This window comes from Panulirus ornatus, chromosome 18 (genome assembly GCF_036320965.1).
Source record: "Panulirus ornatus isolate Po-2019 chromosome 18, ASM3632096v1, whole genome shotgun sequence".
NCBI lineage: Eukaryota > Metazoa > Arthropoda > Malacostraca > Decapoda > Palinuridae > Panulirus > Panulirus ornatus.
The window spans coordinates 55,624,282-55,642,695 of record NC_092241.1 but is presented as its reverse complement, the minus strand read 5'-3'; the positions used below and the strand labels follow the sequence as shown (position 1 = coordinate 55,642,695).

At 39.3% G+C, this 18,414-nt stretch overlaps 1 protein-coding gene across 1 annotated transcript in view; it reads left to right on the top strand.

The window, feature by feature from the left end:
* LOC139755123 (uncharacterized) overlaps positions 1-18,414 on the top strand; it is a 161,108-nt gene that overhangs the window by 95,905 nt on the left and 46,789 nt on the right. The window contains exons 12-15 of the mRNA XM_071673266.1: positions 2,914-2,994; positions 10,335-10,550; positions 12,588-13,710; positions 16,987-17,182. Coding sequence (XP_071529367.1) covers positions 2,914-2,994; positions 10,335-10,550; positions 12,588-13,710; positions 16,987-17,182 — 1,616 coding nt within the window. The remainder of the gene's footprint in view (positions 1-2,913; positions 2,995-10,334; positions 10,551-12,587; positions 13,711-16,986; positions 17,183-18,414) is intronic.

Below are 18,414 nucleotides of genomic sequence, written 5' to 3'. Positions count from 1 at the left end.
ATTGTACAAAGGCAAAGGGGATAAGAGTGAGTGCTCAAATTACAGAGGTAAAAGTTTGTTGAGTATTCCTGGTAAATTATATGGGAGGGTATTGATTGAGAGGATGAAGGCATGTACAGAGCATCAGATTGGGGAAGAGGAGTGTGGTTTCAGAAGTGGTAGAGGATATGTGGATCAGGTGTTTGCTTTGAAGAATGTATGTGAGAAATACTTAGAAAAGCAAATGGATTTGTATGTAGCATTTATGGATCTGGAGAAGGCATATGATAGAGTTGATAGAGATGCTCTGTGGAAGGTATTAAGAATATATGGTGTGGGAGGAAAGTTGTTAGAAGCAGTGAAAAGTTTTTATCGAGGATGTAAGGCATGTGTACGTGTAGGAAGAGAGGAAAGTGATTGGTTCTCAGTGAATGTAGGTTTGCGGGAGGGGTGTGTGATGTCTCCATGGTTGTTTAATTTGTTTATGGATGGGGTTGTTAGGGAGGTAAATGCAAGAGTTTTGGAAAGAGGGGCAAGTATGAAGTCTGTTGGGGATGAGAGAGCTTGGGAAGTGAGTCAGTTGTTGTTCACTGATGATACAGCGCTGGTGGCTGATTCATGTGAGAAACTGCAGAAGCTGGTGACTGAGTTTGGAAAAGTGTGTGGAAGAAGAAAGTTAAGAGTAAATGTGAATAAGAGCAAGGTTATTAGGTACAGTAGGTTGAGGGTCAAGTCAATTGGGAGGTGAGTTTGAATGGAGACAAACTGGAGGAAGTGAAGTGTTTTAGATATCTGGGAGTGGATCTGGCAGCGGATGGAACCATGGAAGCGGAAGTGGATCATAGGGTAGGGGAGGGGGCGAAAATCCTTGGGGCCTTGAAGAATGTGTGGAAGTCGAGAACATTATCTCAGAAAGCAAAAATGGGTATGTTTGAAGGAATAGTGGTTCCAACAATGTTGTATGGTTGCGAGGCGTGGGCTATGGATAGAGTTGTGCGCAGGAGGATGGATGTGCTGGAAATGAGATGTTTGAGGACAATGTGTGGTGTGAGGTGGTTTGATCGAGTGAGTAACGTAAGGGTAAGAGAGATGCGTGGAAATAAAAAGAGCGTGGTTGAGAGAGCAGAAGAGGGTGTTTTGAAGTGGTTTGGGCACATGGAGAGGATGAGTGAGGAAAGATTGACCAAGAGGATATATGTGTTGGAGGTGGAGGGAACAAGAAGAGGGAGACCAAATTGGAGGTGGAAAGATGGAGTGAAAAAGATTTTGTGTGATCGGGGCCTGAACATGCAGGAGGGTGAAAGGAGGGCAAGGAATAGAGTGAATTGGAGCGATGTGGTATACCGGGGTTGACGTGCTGTCAGTGGATTGAAGCAGGGCATGTGAAGCGTCTGGGGTAAACCATGGAAAGCTGGGTAGGTATGTATATTTGCGTGTGTGGACGTATGTTTATACATGTGTATGGGGGGGGGTTGGGCCATTTCTTTCGTCTGTTTCCTTGCGCTACCTCGCAAACGCGGGAGACAGCGACAAAGTATAATAATAATAAAAAAAAAAGTTTGTTGAGTATTCCTGGGAAATTATATGGGAGGGTATTGATTGAGAGGGTGAAGGCATGTACAGAGCATCAGATTGGGAAGAGCAGTGTGGTTTCAGAAGTGGTAGAGGATGTGTGGATCAGGGGTTTGCTTTGAAGAATGTGTGTGAGAAATACTTAGAAAAGCAAATGGATTTGTATGAAGCATTTATGGATCTGGAGAAGGCATATGATAGAGTTGATAGAGGTGCTCAGTGTAAGGTATTAAGAATATGTGGTGTGGGAGGCAAGTTGTTAGAAGCAGTGAAAAGTTTTTATCGAGGATGTAAGGCATGTGTGTGAATAGGGAGAGAGGAAAGTGATTGGTTCTCAGTGAATGTTGGTTTGTGGCAGGGGTGCGTGATGTTTCCATGGTTGTTTAATTTCTTAATTAGCATCACCCTTCACTAATTCCCGGTCTTGTGCACCAAAACTGTGACACAATCACTCAACTGCTCCCCAAAACACTTGCCTCTCATGATTCTTCTCATGATCAGTTGCATAAGCACCAATTATCACCCATCTCTTGCCATTCACTTTCAGTTTTGCCCACATCAGTCTGGAATGTACTTTCTTACACACTGTCACACACTCCCACAGGAGTAGTGCTACTCCTTCCTTAGCTCTTGTCTATTTAACAACCCCAGAATTTATTTCCAAGACTTTTCCAAACCATTTTTTCCCTTTACCCTTGAGATTTATTTCACACAGAGCCAGAACATCAAGGTTTCTTTTGTCATACACCCATCTATTGCTTCTCCTCATCTTGGTTGCATCCACACACATTCAGGCACCCCAATCTGAGTCTTTGAGGAGGATGAGCACTCTCTTCCTGATTCCTTCTTCTGTTTCTTCTATTAGGTATTGAAATACAAGAACGGAAGGGCTTCCAGTCCCCTTTTAGTTGCTTTTTACTGAAATTCAGTCCGTAGGTCTTTTACATTTTTGATTCTTTGAATGAGAAAGGCCAATTGTTGTTTATCTTATTGTGATTGTGGAGGATTTTGATGATTATAGTGAGGATTCTTGCCAGTTTCAGATGCCCAGAGGGAAGGATGTTGGTCTATTTGCATAAAATGAAGTAGAATGGAATGATCAGGAATTGAAGATAGAAGAATCTAAGTAGGTTTATATAATGGTAAAGAAGCAAACTGAAGAAATATATTGCTGAAGGATTATGTTCCATCTCCCTATCTGTGTCAGAAAGGCTTTACCTTACTCTACAATATAGTATTTTTTGAAAGATAGTAAATGCATTAGTGCAAACAAATGTAGAACAGCATACAAGTTGGATGTAAGTGCTGCTTGTGCTCTTTGTGGAGGATTTTTTTTTGTTAAACATTTTAAATTTCTTTCAGATCAACTTGTGGGATAAGAACCCAGATCATGAAGATTGCAAGCCTCAGTCCAATATTCATGCTGATGAAGGCGAACAACTGGTGAGGCAAGCATTGTCATACTAAGTCACTCATAATGTTTGAATAGAAATTTTATTTGGCAAAAATATTTCACCTGTTAGATTAAGACAAAATGTGTTTGAAGTTTTCATGTAGAAAAATTCTTAATTTGAAATGGATTATCTCGGACTGTACATATTGGAATATTAATTGATATTGTAGAACTATCACCTAATCATTTAGATTTAGAATAAAGAAAGTGTGATTCATTTTGGTTGACAAGAGATACATGACAGTACCTTGAAATTAAAAAGAGAGCCTTAAAGATCAATTGTTGATCTATAATTATAAAAGCAATGTCCATCTACCATCTTATTGAATGGAGTTGTAGTTGAAAATTAAGAAATATGCAGACTATGTTATGAAGATTGTTGAATTTCACCTTGATATTAGTCAGTATTAATGATTATCACTTCAGTTAAAAGTAGCTTAAGTCACTTCTTTCTATCACTTCATTGAATGCTGCCTTGAGTCAGTTCTGCAAAGAAGAAAAATCAGAAGTGCAAAATGTACATCTCACATTATTCAGTAACCTTAATTTTTAAATGCTGATACTGCTTTTGTGATCTATCCCCATATGAGGTGCTTGAAGCCATAGTGACAATCTAACAAAGGAACATATTTTGAGCTAGAGTACATTAAAGTTTGCATTTCCATAACGATAATTTTGTGTTTTAGGGATCATTTAGAAGGGTTTTTAGTCTGCTTTCATCATATGTAATTTTTTCTCAGTTGATAAGGCCTAACATTAAAAAATACAAAAATACAGTCAATACCACATTCCATAACCTTTAATAGAATTTATAATATTATAATGATATTATGATTTAATATAATATAATATGATATGAGATGTTTGAGGACAATATGTGGTGTGAGGTGGTTTGATCGAGTAAGTAACGTAAGGGTAAGAGAGATGTGTGGAAATAAAAAGAGCGTGGTTGAGAGAGCAGAAGAGGGTGTTTTGAAATGGTTCGGGCACATGGAGAGAATGAGTGAGGAAAGATTGACCAAGAGAATATATGTGTCGGAGGTGGAGGGAACGAGGAGAAGAGGGAGACCAAATTGGAGGTGGAAAGATGGAGTGAAAAAGATTTTGTGTGATCGGGGCCTGAACATGCAGGAGGGTGAAAGGAGGGCAAGGAATAGAGTGAATTGGAGCGATGTGGTATACCGGGGTTGACGTGCTGTCAGTGGATTGAATCAAGGCATGTGAAGCGTCTGGGGTAAACCATGGAAAGCTGTGTAGGTATGTATATTTGCGTGTGTGGACGTATGTATATACATGTGTATGGGGGTGGGTTGGGCCATTTCTTTCGTCTGTTTCCTTGCGCTACCTCGCAAACGCGGGAGACAGCGACATAAAAAAAAAAAAAAATGATATAATGTTATAATAATAATATTGTGTGGAATAATTCTAAAAACACACTACTTAAGATTGAAAATAAACAAATTCCTTGAATTATAAATAGAACTTGCAGTATTTTAAAACTATCCTGGATGAACAGGAGACTAGAAGGACTAAGTCACCAAAAGAAGAAAACGTAAGACATTCAAATCAGTGAGAACAGATGAAAATCTGTTGGGGTGAAGAGAGTGGTGAGAGTAAGTGAGCTTGGAAAGGAGACTTGTGTGAGGAAGTACCAGGAGAGGCTGAATACAGAATGGAAAAAGGTGAGAACAAAGGAGGTAAGGGGAGTAGGGGAGGAATGGGATGTATTTAGGGAAGCAGTGATGGCTTGCGTAAAAGATGCTTGTGGCATGAGAAGCGTGGGAGGTGGGCAGATTAGAAAGGGTAGTGAGTGGTGGGATGAAGAAGTAAGATCATTAGTGAAAGAGAAGAGAGAGGCATTTGGACGATTTTTGCGGGGAAATAATGCAAATGAGTGGGAGATGTATGAAAGAACAAGGCAGGAGGTCAAGAGAAAGGTGCAAGAGGTGAAAAAGAGGGCAAATGAGAGTTGGGGTGAGAGAGTATCATTAAATTATAGGGAGAATAAAAAGATGTTTTGGAAGAAGGTAAATAAAGTGCGTAAGACAAGAGAGCAAATAGGAACTTCAGTGAAGGGGGCTAAAGGGGAGGTGATAACAAGTAGGGGTGATGTGAGAAGGAGATGGAGTGAGTATTTTGAAGGTTTGTTGAATGTGTTTGATGATAGAGTGGCAGATATAGTGTGTTTTGGTCGAGGTGGTGTGCAAAGTGAGAGGGTTAGGGAAAATGATTTGTTAAACAGAGAAGAGATGGTAAAAGCTTTGCGAAAGATGAATGCCGGCAAGGCAGCAGGTTTGGATGGTATTGCAGTGGAATTTATTAAAAAAGGGGGTGACTGTATTGTTGACTGGTTGGTAAGGTTATTTATTGTATGTATGACTCATGGTGAAGTGCCTGAGGATTGGCGGATTGCTTGCATAGTGCCATTGTACAAAGGCAAAGGGGGGTAAGAGTGAGTGCTCAAATTACAGAGGTATAAGTTTGTTGAGTATTCCTTGTAAATTATATGGGAGGGTATTGATTGAGAGGGTGAAGGCATGTACAGAGCATCAGATTGGGGAAGAGGAGTGTGGTTTCAGAAGTGGTAGAGGATGTGTGGATCAGGTGTTTGCTTTGAAGAATGTATGTGAGAAATACTTAGAAAAGCAAATGGATTTGTATGTAGCATTTGTGGATCTGGAGAAGGCATATGATAGAGTTGATAGAGATGCACTGTGGAAGGTATTAAGAATATATGGTGTGTGAGGCAAGTTGTTAGAAGCAGAGAAAAGTTTTTATCGAGGATGTAAGGCATGTGTACGTGTAGGGAGAGAGGAAAGTGATTGGTTCTCAGTGAATGTAGATTTGCAGCAGGGGTGTGTGATGTCTCCATGGTTGTTTAATTTTTTTATGGATGGGGTTGTTAGGGAGGTGAATGCAAGAGTTTTGGAAAGAGGGGCAAGTATGCAGTCTATTGTGGATGAGAGAGCTTGGGAAGTGAGTCAGTTGTTGTTCGCTGATGATACAGCGCTGGTGGCTGATTCATGTGAGAAACTGCAGAAGCTGATGACTGAGTTTGGTAAAGTGTGTGAAAAAAGTACGTTAAGAGTAAATGTGAATAAGAGCAAGGTTATTAGGTACAGTAGGGTTGAGGGTCAAGTCAGTTGGGAGGTAAGTTTGAATGGAGAAAAACTGGAGGAAGTAAAGTGTTTTAGATATCTGGGAGTGGATCTGGCAGCGGATGGAACAATGGGAGCGGAAGTGAATCATGGGGTGGGGTAGGGGGCAAAAATTCTGGGAGCCTTAAAGAATGTGTGGAAGTCGAGAACATTATCTCAGAAAGCAAAAATGGGTATGTTTGAAGGAATAGTGGTTCCAACAATGTTGTATGGTTGCGAGGCGTGGGCTATGGATAGAGTTGTGCGCAGGAGGGTGGATGTGCATTTTTGCCCCTCTCTCCAAAACTCTTGCATTCACCTCCCTAACCACCCCATCCATAAACAAACTAAACAACCATGAAGACATCATGCACCTCTGCTGCAAGCTAACATTCACTGGGAACCAATCACTTTCCTCTCTTCCTTCTCATACACATGCCTTACATCCTGGGTAAAAACTTTTCGCTGCTTCTAGCAACTTACTACCCATACCATATACTCTTAAAACCGTTCACAAAGCATCTCTATCCACCCTATCATGTGCCTTCTCCAGATTCATAAATGCTACATACAAATCTATCTGTCTTTCCAAGTATCTCTCACATACATTCTTCAAAGCAAACACCTGATTCACACACCCTTTACCACTTCTGAAACCACACTACTCTTCCCCAATCTGATGCTCTGTACATGCTTTCACCCTCTCAATCAATACCCTCCCATATAATTTCCCAGGAATACTCAACAGATTTATACCTCTGTAATATTAACAGTCACCTTTATCGCCTTTGCCTTTGTACATTGGCACTATGTATGCATTTCGCCAATCCTAAGGCACTTCACCATGCTCTGTACATACATTGAATATCCTTACCAACCAATCAACAACACAGTTACCCCCTTCTTTTTTTTATAAATTCCACAGCAATACCATCCAAACCCGCCCCCTTGCCGGCTTTCATCTTTCGCAAAGCTTTCACTACCTCTTCTCTGTTCACCAAACCATTCTCCCTGACCCTCTCACTTCATACACCACCCCGACCAAAGCACCCTATATCTGCCACTCTATCATCAAACACATTCAGCAAACCTTCCAAATATTCACTCCATCTCCTTTTCACTTCATCGCTACTTGTTATTACATCCCCATTTGCTCCCCTCACCAGTGTTCCCATTTGTTCTCTTGTCTTATGCACTCTGTTTACCTCCTTTCAAATCATCTTTTTATTCTCCCTAAAGGTTAATGATACTCTCTCACCCCAACTCTCATTTGCCCTCTTTTTCACCTCTTGCACCTTTCTCTTCACCTCCTGCCACTTTCTTTTATACATCTCCCAGTCATTTGCACTACTTCCCTACAAAATTCGTCCAAACACCTCTCTCTTCTCTTTCATTAACAATCTTACTTCTTTATATCACCATTCACAACCTTTCTAATCTGCCCATCTCACACCTTTCTCATGCCACATGCATCTTTTGCACAAGCCATCACTGCTTCCCTAAATACATCCCATTCCTCTCCCACTCCCCTCACATCATTTGCTCTCACCTTTTGCCATTCTACACTCAATCTATCATGGTACTTTCTCACACAAGTCTCCTTTCCATGGTCACTTAATCTCACCACCCTCTTCTCCCCAATATTCTCTCTTCTTTTCTGAAAACTTCAACAAATCTTCACTTTCGCTTCCACAAGATAGTGATCAGACATTTCTCCAGCTGCCCCTTTCAGCACATTAACATCCATAAATCTCTTTTTTACATGCCTATCAATTAACACTTAATCTAGTAATGCCCTCTGCCCATCTTTCCTCCTCATATACATGCACTCATGTATATCTCTCTTTTTAAACCAGGTATTCCTAATCACCAGTTCTTTTTCAGCACACAAATCCACAAGCTCTTCACCATTTCCATTTAAAACACTGGGAATAAGCGAGAGAGAATACTTCTCACGTATTTCCTGTGTGTCGTAGAAGGCGACTAAAGGGGGCAGGAGCGGGGGACTGGAAACCCCCCTTCTCGTATTTGAATTTCTAAAAGGTGAAACAGAAGGAGTCATGCAGGAAGTGCTAATTCTCCTCGAAGGCTCAGATTGGTGTTTCCAGATGTGTGTGGATGTAACCAAGATGAGAAAAAAGGAGATAGGTAGTATGTTTGAGGAAAGGAACCTGGATGTTTTGGCTCTGAGTGAAACGAAGCTCAAGGGTAAAGGAGTAGAGTGGTTTGGGAATGTCTTGGGAGTAAAGTCAGGGGTTGGCGACAGGACAAGAGCAAAGGAAGGAGTAGCACTACTACTGAAGCAGGAGTTGTGGGGATATGTGATAGAGTGTAAGAAAGTAAACTGTAGATTGATATGGGAAAAACTGAAAGTGGAAGGAGAGAGATGGGTGATTATTGGTGCCTGTGCACCTGGTCATGAGAAGAAAGATCATGAGAGGCAAGTGTTTTAGGTGCAGCTGAGTGAGTGTGTTAGCAGCTTTGATGCACGAGACCGGGTTATAAAGATGGGTGATTTGAATGCAAAGGTAAGTAATGTGGCAGTTGAGGGTATAATTGGTGTACATAGGGGGCTTGATAAAGTAGATCACAAAAGTCTTTTCAAAATATGAGAAAATATGGTTGCCAGGAAAAATGGAATAAAACTCAAAGCTAAAAGATGTAGTGCAGACATGGAAAAATCTTCTTTTTCCATAAATGTGTTGAGCACTGGAATAAGTTACCATCAGATATAGTGGATGCTAAGACTATAAGTACTTTCAAAAGTTGTTTAAACAAACGTTTTGTAGATTTAGGTATACTCTAAGAAAAAAGGCAGAAATAAACTGTATAAATGACAATGGTAATGGGGACACTAAATGGCTAATATGTAGCAGCAGGGAGTGGGTGATAGCTTAAAAAACTGTGGAGTGGAATTACATTTTCTTGTAAAGTTAAAATCCTTTTTTTCTTTTTTCTTCACCAGACAACCCAGTTGTGGGCCAATCATGCCCCCTTGTCTGTCTTTCTCAAGTAAACTCATTTAATGGTCCATTTGAAGTTTTGTTATGCATGTGGTGTTCACATATACTTGGGGTAATGGGAACTAATACTCCAGCAAGCCATCATCTGGGTCTCCAACACACATACACACAGACACAAAAGCACAGTCTGGGCTGGGTGTGCACTAATTAGTTGAGTGCATGACATCACAGTGTTTCCTGTTGTTGGTTGGCAATGTTTGCTGGTTGTTTGTCATGAGCATGGCCATGATTTTGAAAAGGACACCCTTTTTGATAGATTTCTCATCTTTACTTGGTGACAGATATTCACTCCCTTACCATCTAACCAGTTAGAGAAGTGTGTGGGGGACTTTTTGGCACTTTAGTCCAACATTGGATGGTCATTTGTTTTGTCACTCTGACTTCGAATACCTCATAAGAAAAAATTTTGTTTTTCCTATGGAATATGTCTTTATTATACTCTGTTAAAGAAGTTACGAAAAAAGCTGTATACTTTCTCCTCTGTTGGTGTGGAAAGGTGTTGAGTAGATAGGAGAAGACCCATGTTGTCAGCATTAATGCTCCTTATCTGTGTAAGTAAACTGTAATTATGATCTTATCCAGACATGATTGCATTCTATATACACTTAATCACATAACACAGTTCATAATTTCTTTTATTATATATCTTTAATGTATTCTATGTATTTTCTAAATTTACATTTTTACATTTTCGTGTGTTATTTATAGTGCATTTTATGTATGTGAATAAATGAACGAATAAGTTTATTTATACCAAAAGTATTAAATATTCATATCTCAGAAATTGTTTCATTTAATTCAAACTAATACAAGAATGAGCACCAATATCTAAATTCCCACTCAGGTGACACATATACACTCTCTTGTACATACTGTAGGTGACTGAGATGTATGATATGTTTTCCAGCTTTGGTGTTATGCTGCTAGTGACATCTTTGCTTAACGAGTTGAAGCAAATGTCAGCTGAGATTTTAAACAGCGGCTAAAGCTTTAAGCCATCAAATGATGGGAGTAGGGCTGTAAGGCTCATCACAAGATGAGGGAGCAGTTTAAGGGTTAAAGAAATTAATAGGGGTGTAGGGAATTTTGGTGATAAGTTCTTAGGAAATGTGAGGAATATCAAAATTAATCATTATGATTACCTGTACTCTATAGTTTTTCATTTTACAGATCGAGCAAGTGATGAAACCTCTTTTGGCTGCATGGACCTTGATTGTCTCACACAGAGGACCTCAGACAAATGACTGGAAGGGAAAGGCAAAACATGTTGTAAGGCACTTGGTGAAGCTTGTTGGTGTATTGATGCAAACTTCCTTGAATGATGACTGCTCTGAACATCAGGCTATGCTGTTGCAAATGCTACATATCTTTCATCATTTTGTGAGGGTGAGTCATAAATTTGATTGCTATTGATATGGTTTTATTTAGAAATGTATAAATAGCTGAGAGGCATGATGATGTTTAGAAATAAGGAAATATCTCTCCTTCATGTTTTTTCTTGTGAGCATTAGATATTCCATGGGAATATTTGGTTTAGGATTCAGCCAATCCTCAATATTTTAGTGAGAAGACATCAGCCTGTGTTCACTTCTGCACATGACCTCTAGGTTTTTTTTTTTAGGAGCAATTGCTGGTTGCAAACTTGTCACTGGCCAGTCATCATTGCCTGCCATCTGACATAATTCCACTTACAATCATCTAGGAACATGCATATTTTCCTGGTTCTCTCACATTTCCAGCATTTTCAAGGTAGCTCTAGGAACAGACAAAGAGTGGCCCCATTTGCACACACCAATTCTTTTGCTGTCATGTGCAATACACTGAAACCACAGCTCGGTATCCACAACCAGGCCCAACACATCTTTTCATGGTTTACCCTGGCTGCTCCACACACTCTGGCTCAGTCTGTTGGCAGCTTATTCATCTCCATATACCACATAGTTCCAATTTACTTTATCCTGTGTGCACTTTTCACCTTCCTGCATATTTCAGCTCCAGTCACTCAAATTTTTTTCACTCTATCCTTCCATCTGCAATTTGGTGTCACCTTCATCCACCCTCTCCAGCTCTCTAAACCACACTCTTTTAGTTACCACGCCTCTCTCTTACCATTTTGTTACTTACTCGATTAAACCACTTCACACCACATATTGTCCACAGACGTTTTGTTTTCAACACGTGCATCCTCCTCTGCACAGCCTCATCTGGAGCTTATGCCTCACATTCACATAACATCATAAGGACTACAGTACCTTCGAACATACCCATTCTCACCCTCCCAGATAATGACCTCTGTTTCCACAGTTTTGTCTGTGCTCACAGAACCTTCACCCCCTAACCCACCCTGTGACTCACTCCTGCTTCCATGGTTCCATTCACTGCCATGTATACTCCCAGGTATTCAAAACATTTCACTTCCTCCAAATTATCTCCATTCAAACTCACACCCCAACCAACCTGTCCCTTTGCCCAGTAAACCTAATAAATGTTGCTTTTATTCACATTTGCTCTTATCCTACATTCTCACACTGAACTCAGACACTTACTTCAGCAGTTTCTCATTTAGATCTGCTAACCTGCCATCAGTGCTGTGTCATCAGCAAACAACAGTTAACCCATTTCCCAAGCCCCTTCACTTCATACTGTGTGCATAATTACCTTTTTCTCCAAGATCCTTGCATTTATGTCCCTCAACACCCCATTCGTAAACAAATTAAAGTCTTGTGATATTTCACACCACTGCTGCAGACCAGCCTTCACCAGGAAACACTCACTTTCCTCTCTACCTACTTATATACATGCTTTTCACTCTTGATGAAAACTTCTCACTCTTTGTAGCTTTCATCTTAGGTTGGCGGAAGAGAGACTTTTGGATGCGAATGTGCTGAGAGACGTAGCCGATGGGATGTATGTTCATCACCTGATGGAGGTGAGGGTGAAGATTTGTGAAGATTTATGGAGTGAGAAGAGGGTGTTGAAAGTAATCTTGGAAGGTATAGTGAAAAAACACCAAGAGAGATTGAGTGCAGAATGGCAAAAAGGAGTAATTGAAGCTTGGAAGTTGGTGAGGAATAAGATGTATATCAGGATATGGTGCTGATATGTGCAAGAGATGTGTGTGTCATGCAGAAGGTGGGAGGTTGGCTGGTGAGAAAGGATAATTTTAGTGGGATGACAGACTAAAGTTTTCAGTGATAAAGAAAAGAGATGTGTGTAGGTGGTATTTAAAGGGAAGGACTGCAGGTAATTGCAGAATCTTTTTATTCAATGTATTTAGTGGTGCTGATAGGCTTTGACCCTTGACTTAGTAATGAAGATTTTTTGTTCATAATTCTAATTTTGATCTGGGTAGAGTCATATAACAGCAATAAAAATTTTTGTATTTAAATATAGTGACCTTTGTTATTTTTTTAACTTCTTCAGGTATTAGCAGTATGGCCCAAGTCACTGCATATGATTAAGCCTACTATATGGCTCACCCATCAGGTCATCCATACCTTACTTAGATGTGAGAAACATGCTGGAGAGAGCAGTATGGTTGACACTCTTCTTATATTGACGCAAGCACTCTCCTCTGTGGAATGTACACTCACCCAGGTCTATACATTTAGACCTGTGTCGCAGTTTCCAAGCCAGCTTTTGTATGATATTCTTGGGGTTGCTCCAGGGATAGAAGTGACAAATTTCACTGCCATCTCTAACATCTCTGCTAGAGACGGAACATTTAAAAGTGACCCTGCAATATGTTTAAGAATGAAAATTCTGTGGATTTGTCTGCATTTGAATTCCAGTAAGGTTTATTTAAGACTTGGGGAAAAGAAATTTGAACAAAAAATATATCAGAAACTACTAACGGTAATGAATATAATACAAAGTAGATTGCAATTGCTAGGGTTTGACTTTGGCCATAGGAAAGTTAAACTCGATATATGTGATCAGTTTTATCTAAATGGAATATACCTTTCTGCTGTAAAAGACTGGAAATTTAAGATCATCAAGATCTTGTCTCATAAAAGAGATAGATGGAAAGTAGGTAAATATTTTCATTCTATACTTTATACATATTTACTTCATACAGATTTCATTGGCATCTCAGATTTTCTATCTTGGTTGTACAGTCTAATAAGATCCAATATTTGTACTACAAACCCATCTAGTCTTCCAAATAATGCTGTCAGTTCAACTCCCAAGCCAAATCATGTACCACCCCAAGAAGTGAAATTAGATGTATCACAGATTAAACAAGAAACAATGAGAACTTGCACCCTAAAGACAGTTGAAACATCAAAAGGATCTCAGACTCAGCAGATATCAAACCAGATATCTGTATGCACTGAAGAGGACAGGGATGCATTTAGTCAAAAGTGTAATCACAGTGATGAAGAATTACAGAATACCATCAGACTGATAGCTGTGGTACGTCAAGTAATTGGAAGTTTAGGTCGTATTATGGCAAAAGTGATTCTTCAACATGACATTTATATACCATCACCCCACAATCCTCATGTAATACCTCCAATCTGGGACTCCTCTTCGAAACTTAGAGGTATGTAAGCATCTGTCTTTTTTTTCATGTATATTTAGGTAATGCATAGTAAAACAGGCTAAGAACAGCATCAGGCTTTAAATATATTTGTCAAATGGTGTATTGTAAATAGCATTTTCAAACAGATAAAGGACATAAATGTCTTGATGTATAATTTTTTTGTGTTCCAGAACTGTCATTGATTTTGGAAATATCAAAAGTTGTAATTTGTCTTTAGTTAAGCCAGCTCCTTGTTTGCCCTGTACCAAACGATAGTAGTTTCATAGCCACTGTTGTTATCTTTGGTGGTTAAGAACACACAAATCAAAATGCTAGTCACACTTAATGTAGGCAAAGAATGAAAATATTATGAGTCTTGCTGAAGTATGAAAAGTCTTCTTAAATACAATGCTATAGTCATTGAAGAAGCCACATCCACCTTATGTAAGTAACTAAAACACCAAACTGACACACCTCCCAACTTTTAACTCTGCACAGCCCATCTTGAGAACCTCTTTGAAAGGTGTGGTGCAGAGCTACTTTCTGTTTAGGGCTAAGCTTATTAATGGATAAGTTTACTACTTCCATAATTCAACTTGCACGTGATAGATATTAAGAAAACATTCCATTTTAGCTCATGTATTTTCATATTCTTTTTTTGTAATTGTCGATCTGGCCTCACCAAAATAAGGTCAGGAACAAACAAAGAGTGTCCTCGTTTGCACATTCTTATTTTCCAGTTGTCTTGTACCAAAATCAGAGTCTACCATCCACAGCCATGCCTCAAAGAATATTGCATGTTGTACGTTGACCCCTAAGTATGCCCTTTTTCAGCCCAGTAACAGCATATCGCCTCTTATATACCACATTGATTCATTTTATTCTTTCCAGTGTTCCTCCCTTGCTCCTCAAAAATTTCAAGCCTTGACACCCCAAGGATACATATCCTTTTATCTTAATGGTCTTCCCCAGGTGCTTTGTTGAAAACTGTCGTAGTAAGTAAAATGGATTAGATGATCAGAAAGAGACACAAAAAGACTTAGATTATTATTATATTTTATTGTACTCAACTGCCATCTCCTGTGTTAGCGAGGTAGCACAAGGAAACAGATGAGGAATGGCCCAACCCACCCACATGCACATGCATGAACATAAACGCCCACACACACACACATATACACCCATATACATTTCAACGTATACATACAGATACATACACAGACATATACATATATATACACATGTACATATCCATACTTGCTGCTTTCATCCATTCCCATTGCCACCCCGCCACACATTAAATAGGATTCCCCCCCTTTTCATTGAGGCAGCACCAAAACCACAGCTCTCATTCCACATCTAGGCCCCACAAAACTTTTTATGGTTTACCCCCAGACGCTTCACATGCCCTGGTTCAATCTATGGACAGTACGTCAACTCTGGTATACCACAATATTCCATTTCACTCTATTCCTTGCATGCCTTTCACCCTCCTGTATGCTAAGGCCCTGATTGCTCAAAATCTTTTTCACTCCATCCTTCCACCTCCAATTTGGTCTCCCACTTTCTCTCCATGTGACCAAACCATTTCAATACACCCTCTTCTGCTCTCTCACCCACACTCTTTTTATTACCTCAAACATTCCTTTTCCAGCACATCCACCCTCTTCTGCACAACCCTATCTGTATCCCATGCCCTGCAACCATATACCATTGTTGGAACCACTATTCCTTCAAGCATACCCATTTTTGCTCTTCAAGATAATGTTCTCGCCTTCCACACATTCTTTAACACTCCCAGAACCTTCACCCCCTCCCCCACCCTGTAACTCACTTCTGCTTCCTTGGTTCCATCTGCTGCTAAATCCACTCCCAGATATCTAAAACACTTCACTTCCTCCAGTTTTTCTCCGTTCAAACTTACCTCCCAATTGACTTGCCCCTCAACCCAACTGAACCTTATAACATTGCTCTTATTCACATTTGCTCTCAGCTTTCTTCTTTCACACAATTTACCAAACTCTTTCTCTCACTTTACCAAACATAGAATAATAAAAACTTTATTAGACAAAAAATTAATGGACATTATCAGACTAAAAGATTGAGTTATTGGAAGTTAACTGGTCTGATAAAGATTATAGAAGTTAACCTCCAATAATAGTCTGAAAACAGAAACTTCGATAATTATCTGTTATTGGTTTGTCACTTTAGTGCCCAACTTTGAAACTCTTTTGCTGTGGCCACTCCCATGACAGGAGTTCCCTGAAGGAGCAGATGTTAGAGATATAGGTAGATAAGTAATATGATGTGTTTTGAATGAAGTGGTATATGGAATGAAAGAATCTTCTTGAACTGTTTGGTGAAAAGAGAAGTAGTGTTGAAAGCCTTGCATAAAATGAAAATATGATATAGCAGCAGAAATGGATGGGATGGTGGTTAAGTTTCTCAAGAATGGGGGTGATTATGTTACTGATCGGTCGGTCCAGCTTTTTGTGTGACTAAACTGCAACCAACTCGTGATTAATAGTGAAAGGGCCTCTCAAAAGCGAACACCTTCTTTAGGATGGAAATAATGCAAAAGAATTACGTGATTCCTGGACTTAGTAAATGCATTATCATTTGTAGAAAAATGCTGAACACATTTACTGGCAGTTTATTGCTAACACAGAAAGAAGGAAATCAGTATTCTTGATATTATACTGAATTTTAAGTGAATAGGAAAATTCATTTTCTCTAGTTTGACTCAGATGATCAAGTGAGCCCTAACATTTTCTTAGCATAGTAAATGACTGCTTCAGTTGCTTGACTATTGTTGTGTTGAATTTAAGTGATGGACTTCTGGGCAAGGCATGATTTTACCTGACTGAATCAGTTTTTACAAGCAAAGATCTTTGCCAAACTAGTCTTTTTTTATCATTGATTAATTTAGTATGTAGAAATCTGTGGACTATGGTCTCAGAATGTGGCTAGAGAATGGTTAGATGGTGTTAACTTAGGTAAGTATGCTTATGAAATGTACTTTTTGTTTTAAAGTTGAATGTTGTCTGTGGGTTTACTTTGGCCTTTTTTGCTGATTTTTCATGAAATTTATATCCTAATAACTCTAACATCCCTGGGATAATGTTTTCAAAGAGAGAGAGAGAGAGAGAGAGAGAGAGAGAGAGAGAGAGAGAGAGAGAGAGAGAGAGAGAGAGAGAGATTTGAAAGAATATACAGTATTAGTTTGTAATTATAGCCTCCATGTGTTGTAGTTCAAAGGAAATTATGCACTGATATAATTTTTTTTTTATGGAACAGATAAAGATGCAACAATCCTCTGTCCCACCGTGTTGAAGGATGTCATATTTGTGGCACACTGGTCATCAGAGAGAGTGGCACAAACATTAGCATTTGCTGGTTATTGGAGTGATATTACTGCTTTCTCCCATGAACTTGGGGATACTAGAACTGCTCTTGTTTCTAGTCTTATTGCTGTCACAACTAAGAAAAGCAGGTATGCTTTGTGTATGAGTTGAAATCACTTAGATTGGTGTTGCTAGCTCCACATGCAATAGATTCCACATTGAGTGAAGAGTCACCTTTGGTGAGGCTGCACCATTTGGAGTACAGTCTCATAAAACAGCTCTTCACTCCAAAGGAGCTTACATTACCCAGCTACTGGAAGCAGTGCTGCCTTGGTTGCAGGAGCCTTTAGATAGAGGTCCTGAGTAACACCAGGACTTTTATAGAAATTGGTCCTGGGGTAATTATAGATAGATGAATTAATCATTGCAAATGATGCCCTCATTATTCTTGATATTATTTATATATGAATATATCACTTGTAAGAACACAGCGATAGGAAGCCCCCATTGTAAAGTACTTTAATGTATATGAATTTGGCTTCTGACCCTCTGGAGCCCACTAGACTAAGTATGAAATCCAACAGAAATATACATGAAATTCCTTTACATTGCAAATTTTGTCGGGTAAATGGAGGACCGGTTTGGCTGAGTTTGGGATATAAGAGATAAAAGATGGCATTGTTCCATTAATCTATTGTAAATTAAGAATTAGATAAATATTCTTGGTATGATACTGAAGATTAGATATGGGAAACTTCTTTTTCATCCATTTGACACAGGTAATCAAGCTAACCCCCACACATTTGAGGTATAGTGAATGGCTGCTTCAGTTGCATAACTATTGAGCACACAATTAAAGTACTGGAACTTTGTATGTTAGTAAGATTAAAAGAAAGTTACTGGGTTGTCACATGATCTCCTGATGCCCCAGCTTCCTAGACCCAGGTTGGGTACTAACTAGTCTGTTTGAGAGATGTAGGGATAGAGTAGCAAGAGGCTGTAACATGAAATTAAGCAAAAATTTGTAAAGAAGTATTTATGTAGTATATGAGTAGTAGATGATTAGAATGCAATGACTGAGGACATGGTTAAAGCAGACAGTATACTTATTTAAGAAGTTGTATGATAGTAGAGAATGTTGAAGAGATGCGCCCTCATGAGTGTAAAACTCTCTCACCATACAGTACAAATTGGTAATTACCTATGAATGTAGTTTTACAGTGATTCGCGATAGTTCACTGGTGCAGTGCTGTATTTCATACTTTTGCAACTACAAAGATAACTTAAGAAGAACTGTCAAGATGAAATGAGACCTAGCTTGATTGCTGCCTGCCTCTCTGAAATACATGCCTGCTTGGTCAAATTATAAACAAACTCAGTA